General features: G+C 43.7%; 1 protein-coding gene across 1 annotated transcript; it reads right to left on the reverse strand.

The window, feature by feature from the left end:
• Window positions 1-1,034: 1,034 nt before the first annotated feature.
• Window positions 1,035-1,550, reverse strand: LOC145580996 (uncharacterized). Its single transcript, XM_081638071.1, has one exon. The coding sequence runs from the start codon at window positions 1,548-1,550 to the stop codon at window positions 1,035-1,037; it is 516 nt and encodes a 171-aa protein (XP_081494197.1).
• Between the last annotated feature and the right edge of the window lie 5,671 nt (window positions 1,551-7,221).

The raw sequence follows: 7,221 nt of genomic DNA on the forward strand, positions 1-7,221 counted from the left end.
GCTGCGGCCGCTGAGAAAGAGTCGGCCTTGGAAGAGCCTGCCAATGATGACAAACCGGCTGAGTAGAGCTCATGTCTTCCAACAGTGCTTGCCAAGCTCCAGTCTTCAACTTCCAGGACTTAGTTTATTTTACTTTTTGCTGAACAATTTTTAATTTTCATGCCGCCTGTTTAGAGCGATTGTGTAAGATATTTTTCCGCCTTCTGAGCGGTTTTATTTTATTTTAATTTTTTTGCCTTCTGAGCGGTTTTTATGATTTTCCATACTTAGCAAATTTTGCGCATTTTTTTATGCTTTTTATTGCTTTCGTACGAACACTGGGGGTATGCCCCTTTATTCGGCGTTCGCCTAGTCCATACTCTGGGTGGTTTGATTAACTTGGTAGTTTTTATACCTAGAAGGGTATGACGACTAGTAAGTTAATCAAATCATAGTAATGTTTGCCCTTGGACTAGGCGAATCGCCAAATCAACATTAGGTATACGGCCGTTTAGTTGGCTTTGTATGAGCCGTCCGTTGAAACTATTGCTCGGACATGTTCAGGAAATTTCAAGTAATATCTTAACTTGGAAATTTCTAAGTTTTGGCTGGGCTAGGACGCCTAGGTATGCCCTTGCCCCTTTTTTTGGCATAAATGCCTTAGGCAAATTTAGGCTACCTTTGTGCTTAATCGTCCGTCCTGGTTGTGGTCGGACGCTTTCTTTGGCGTTGGGATGCCCTTGCTAAATAATTGCACGGCCGCTCGATAGTACCCTTTGCAAGCAACCTTGTTATTGTTTTTATTCGGAATTTTTGTTCAGTCTTTTAAAGGCCGAGCTGCTATGTTGCAAGCAGCATCGTTATTATTTTCACTCGGCATTTCTGCTGAATAATGAAAAGACATAAACAAACAAAATAAGATAACAATGCTTGACTTTTTCATTAATTTGTCAAAATTACATTGTTGGGGTCGTACGGCCTTAATTACATTGCTCGGTCATCAAGACCTAGCTGTATATACAGATTTTGGCTAAGTAAAAGAAAACTTAAACATATTATTTCTTCAGATTGTCCGTGTTCCAAGTACGAGGAATCGGACGACCATGTAAGGCTTCGATACGGTAAGTGCCATCTCGGATTTCTTCTCTAATTCGGTATGGCCCTTCCCAGTTTGGGGTTAACTTTTCATCCTCATTGGCGCAGCCTACCGCTTCCATTTTTCTTAAGACCAAATCACCCATCTTCAACGGCTGCTTAGACACTCGGCGATTATAAGCTCTCGCCATTCTAAGACGGTAAATTTCATGTCTAAGCGTCGCGTTGCCCCTTGCTTCTAGAAGAAAATCCAAGGCGGTCTTCATAGCTTCCCAATTGGCGTTCTCATCATATAGCATCACTCGAAGAGTTGGCTCGTACATTTCAATTGGGAGCACAGCTTCAGCACCATAGACTAAGAAAAATGGGGTTTCTCCTGTTGAAATCTTTGCCGTTGTACATATAGACCACAAAACATTGACCAACTCATTTGCCCATAGGCCGCCCTGCTTTCTCAAGCTTACGCTTGATGCCATTGGAGATCAGCTTGTTACAGGCCTCAACTTGGCCGTTGGCTTGGGGACGGCCGACCGAGGTAAAACAGTGTGTGATTCCCTGGTCACTTAGCCATTCCTTGAGTTGGCGTGTTTCGAACTAAGGTCCATTGTCAAATACCATGGACTGAGGTACTCCATAACGAGTAATAATATTTTTCCAGATGAAGGCTGATACGTCTGTCCATTTAATCCCTCGGACGGCCTCGGCTTCAACCCATTTTGTGAAGTAGTCGACAGCTACAAGGACATACCGTCTTTGGCTGGACGCTGGTGTATACGGCCCCAAGATGTCCATGCCCCATTTTGCAAAGGGAAGTGGACTGCTTATGGCCAACAAACTATTGGCCGGACGGTGAATCAAGGTTGCGAATCTCTGACACTTATCACATCTTCTTACCATTTGCATGGCGTCCGCGTTCATGCTAGGCCAGTAATACCCCAGATGGGTAGCCTTTTCTGCTAAGGCCCGTCCGCCTATATGGGATCCACAATGCCCTTGGTGGAGGTCGTCCAACACATCATGCCCTCTTTTCAAGGGGATACACTTCAAGTATGGTTTCACAAAAGCTCTCTTAAATAATTTCCTTCTCTTCATTTCGAACCAGGCCGCTCTCTACTTCATCAGCCAGCTCTCTTTCGGATCGGCCGGGAGTATCCCATCCCTTAAGTAGGAGATGATCCCGTCCATCCAAGTGGAGCTTCTGTCAATAATTTGTATCGGCTCGACATCAATACTCCTCTTTTCTTTTACTTCCCAAAACACTGATCTAGGAGTATCACATGATGCCAGGATGCTAATTTAGAGAGCGCGTCCGCTTGATGATTTTCTGAACGGGGGAATTGTTACAGGATAAAATGCTCTAGGCTCTCGGCCTCTTCTTTAACCATCTGCAAATACTTCATCAAAGCCGGCTCCTTGGCTTCATAGTCACCATTCACTTGGCTAAGTATCAGCTGAGAGTCCAAGCTTGCATCAACTTTTGTTGCCCCGACCGCCTTACACATTCTAAGGCCGGCCAGAAGGGCTTCATACTCGGCCTTATTATTGGAGGCTTTGAACTGAAATCTCATTGCATATTCAAATTTATCTCCCTCAGGAGACTGACAAATAATCCCAGCGCCGCATCCGGTCGCCGTTGCACTACCATCTACATAGACCTTCAGCCAAAAAATCAGCAAAGGCTTGCCCCTTGATCGCCTTCCTAGGCTCGAACGTGATGTTAAAGCCTCTCTTTTCTAAGGCCCATTTAAGCATGCGTCCGTTGGCTTCTAAAGTTGCAAACAACTTCTTAAGTTGCTGGTCTGTATAGACCACAATTAAATGCGCCAGAAAATACGGTCGTAGCTTTTTTGATGCCATATATAATGCTAGGCCAAACTTTTCAATGAGGGGATACCTAAGCTCGGCATTATGAAAAACATGGCTAATGAAATAGACTGGGATCTGGTGGCCATCCCTTTCAGCAAGCAGATTGGCACTTAAAGAATGTTCTGAGATGGCAAGATACATGTATAGCTTCTCATTCTTGGGTGGACTGACGAGCCGAGGCAATGTATGCAAATGGCTTTTTAGCTGTACGAATGCTTCCTCGGCCTCTTCTGTCCACTCGAACATGGCTTTCTTCTTGATGGTCTGAAAGTAATATCGGCACTTATCCCCTGATCTTGACAAAAATCGGCCGAGCGCGGCTAAACAGCCGGTCAATCTTTGCACTTCTTTGATTGTTCTTGGCGACTTCATATCCAAGACGGCTTGAAATTTTTTAGGGTTGGCCTCAATTCCACGCTGATCAATAAGAAATCCGAGAAATTTGCCGAACTCAACACTAAAGATGCACTTCTTTGGATTTAACATCATCTTATGTCGTCTGAGTTCGGTGAATGTTTCTCGGAGATCTTTCAAATGGTTGGCCGACTCTTTTGATTTGACAATCATGTCATCAATGTATGCTTCCATGTTTCGGCCGAGCTGATCACTAAAGATCGTATTAACAAGTCTCTGAAAAGTATCAGGGGCGTTCTTAAAGCCGAACGGCATGACTTTTAACAATACAGCCCCTGCTCGGTCACAAATGCGGTTTTTTCTTGATCTTCCTCCCATAGAGGGATCTGATGGAACAAAGTATGCGTCTATAAAGCTCATTAGAGCATGCCCGGCCGTAGAATCAACCAAACGGTCGATCTTAGGCAAGGGAAAGCTATCCTTAGGACATGCCTTGTTCAAATCGGTATAATCGACGCACATTCTCTAAGCCCTATCGGCTTTTTCACAAGGACTACGTTAGCTACCCAATCCGAGTAATAGCATTGTCGAATGAAACCAGCGTCCAACATATTTTTCACTTCGGCTGCGGCCGCCTGATTTCGTTCTTCTCCGTGGTTTCTTTTCTTCTGGCGGACAGGTTTAACGACCGGATTCACAGCCAGCTTGTGCATGGCCAGGTCTAGGCTTATACCTGGCATTTCACTAACTTCGAATGCAAACACATCCTTGAACTCTCTCAGAAACTGGATTAAATCGTCTCCGAGTAGACCAACAGCTATAGTGCCTACCTTGACCATCCGATCAGGTTGATCGGAGTCAAGCATTATATCTTGGTGATCGCCGGCCGGCTGGGGCCTTAACTTTTTTGGCCGGCTGACGGTCAGTAACTGCTATGCTTGGTCAGTCATGGCCGACTTGCGCTTCTAGCCGACCTGGTATGCTTAGAGTGACACTTCTCCGGCTTTTGACTCGGACGACTTTCCCTGTCCGCGTATTGTTGGCTTTACCGCCAGCTGATTACACTCCTTAGCCACTTTTTGACTTCCTTGGATTGAACCAATTTTCCCGTCCGACCTCTCAAACTTTAACAGCATCAAATGCAGGACAATTACTGCCTTTGCTGCGTTCAATGTGGGGCGGCCGAGTATGACATTATAGCCAGTGATCTCTTTGAACACTAAGAAATGGACAACCATGTCTCTTCCTTCCCCCTTCTGTCCAAATCAAACGGGCAAGTTTATCTGTCCGACTGGATGAATGATGTTTCCCCCGAACCCAACCAAAGGGTGGGTGATGTCTTTGAGAGCGTCTTCTAGGAACCTCAAATTTTTCAGGGCGGCCAAGCTGATGATATCGGACTAGCTGACCGTTAAATCTGGGAAAGGTTTAACTTTCACTCCTTCAGCATGCATCACTTTGCCAAGCTTCCAAGTGTCTTGCTTGATTCCTTTCATGGTAGGGCCGCCTGCGGCAAAGCCGCCTGATATTACAGCCACTAAACCAGAATCGGTGCTATTTCCATCATCTTCCTTGTCATTTTGCTTTTTCTTTTCGGACTTGTTGTCTGTCTCGGTGTAAGTGAATTTTGATTTCAAAACGTATGAATTTAACATCCCCTTTTCGGCCAGCATATCCAACAATCTTTTCAGGTTGATGCATTCATTCGTGTCATATCCCACGTCCTTGTGGTAATGACAGTATTTGTTCTTGTTGCGGTACTGGGTCGAACCTCTCATCGGTTGGGGCTTTTCAAACTCAAATTTATCCTTAATTTCCATCAGGATTGAGTAACAATCTTTGGTGAACTCGTACTGTGGCTCGTACGTCTTGACCTTCTTTGACTTTGGCTGCTGATCGTCCGCCACCCAAACTTCCTTTTGCTTGTTTCCTTCCAGCCGAAATGCTGAGAAGGTGGCTTCTTCTCAGCTCCCTTGGCCGGCTATTCTGCTTTGGTTAGAAAACAAAAACCAGTTGCTTCAATATAAGCCTCGGCTTCCCGCAGAACGCCTGCGTATATCCGAACCTTTTTCCTAACCAAATCAAACTTGAAACCATTATGCCTTAATCCCTGGAGAAATTCCGAATAGGCCATTTCATCCGGAAGATTATGAATTTGGGCCTTGGTTAAATCTCTTAACGTACAAACGCAACCCTTCATTCTTCCCTTGGACGATTGTAGCCAAGTTAAGGCTTGTCTTCCTTGGGGGAATGTTGTAAGAAAAGTTTCCGACGAACAATAAACTTAGAGTAGTGAAGCAGTTAATGCACCCGGCTAGCAAGCTGTTAAACCAGTCCTGCGCCACGCCCTTGAGGGTGGCTGGGAGGCACCTGCATCAGGTAGCATCATCTACGCTTTGCAAATACATCAAATTTCAGTACAAAGTGACGTGTTCCTCGGGGTTGCCCGTACCATCATAGGCGCCCACAAGTACACTTTTCACCTTCGCTAGTTGAGGAGAGTTGAGAACCTCTTGAGAAAACGGAGGCGGCTTGTCACCAAGATTCAACAAGCGCATTTGCCAGTCAATAGGCTGAGGTGGTGCGGCCAGTCCGGCCAGGTAAGCTGTCTGGCCGAACGGCTGGCCATACTGCCCGTACTGTCCGAGCGGCTAAACAGGAGTGAAAATTTGAGGGGTTAAAACTGAAACAGTTGAACTGGAATAGGAGTTTGAGTATGGTGAGCTTGGCTCCCACTAGTCCTAGCCGAGCTGGTATGTTGGGAAAGAGAGTGGTTAAAGAATTCATCCGGCATTGTGGGAGTAGAGGCCTGTGGGGAATATTTCAAGCATCCCACACTTGAGCCCCACTGTGATCATACACTTAAGCATGGTGGCATCCAAAGGGAAGGAAGCTAGAGTAAAAGAGTCGCCAAAAAGTTTTAGGAACTTGTAAATCGTTCACAGGGTGAAGGTTACACCCCTTAACGATCCAGGAGATCGTTAACTCCAATAGGTCAGGAACCATGACTGGAAGTTCGGGGATGAAGGTACAAATCCAACCTAAAAGAGATTGAACTTGCCCTAAAAAGGCCTCTACTTTATTCTTCTCGTATTCATGTGCGCTTTCTGACTAACATACAATCAATAGGTTAACCCTAAACCTGTTTAGTCTATGTTGGTTGAATATTAATGCACAAACAAATCTATTATTGGCGATCACTTGAATTTATAATCATATTAGCCTAAACAAGATTATTAATTATCTTATTAAGCGTGGTTACAAGTACAAATTCCCTTTAAACATGCATAAAAGGCGTGATCAAGCAATAACAACAACATAATATATATAATAAGCAACATAATAACAATCATCAATCATCATCAACCATATTCTCAATCTCAAAGCATAATAATATTAGCAAGATCCTAGGCATGATACTAGCAAGATTAATAACAAACCCTAGCATGTCACTAAACATTAAAGATCAATTAGCCCTAACATGACACTAACATGCTATTAGGAAAGAAATAGAAAGCATCATAATAATATCAGAAATATTAGTTAACCTAAACATGATACTAGGAATCATAAAAACATCCTAACATGATGCTAGGAATTAACAAAATAATCTAAGCATGATCTATATACCAAAAGATCAATAAAACAATTAAAGTACTTACTTCGATGCCTCGTATCTCTTTCTAATAACAAAATACACGTGTTAGTAACTTCAAGGAAAATAATAAATTAAACAATTAAATTAAATAATTGAAATAGGGACTTGGAACCAAACCCTCAGAAATTATCAACCTTTCACGTTTAGGGCGAAGGCAACTTCGAACTTGGCTAGGTGTGTCTAGAACTAATGTATGTGGAATTTTGTAAAAGGGAAGGTTTAGAAAAAGAATAGAGAGAGCTTCTAGCTTTTAGAGAGAGAATAGAAAG

This window comes from Chenopodium album, chromosome 15 (genome assembly GCF_948465745.1).
Source record: "Chenopodium album chromosome 15, dcCheAlbu1.1, whole genome shotgun sequence".
Taxonomy (NCBI): Eukaryota; Viridiplantae; Streptophyta; class Magnoliopsida; order Caryophyllales; family Amaranthaceae; genus Chenopodium; species Chenopodium album.

Coding starts and splice junctions, on each gene's coding strand:
- LOC145580996 (XM_081638071.1), bottom strand. CDS start 1,550: ATGGCATCAAGCGTAAGCTTGAGAAAGCAGGGCGGCCTATGGGCAAAT.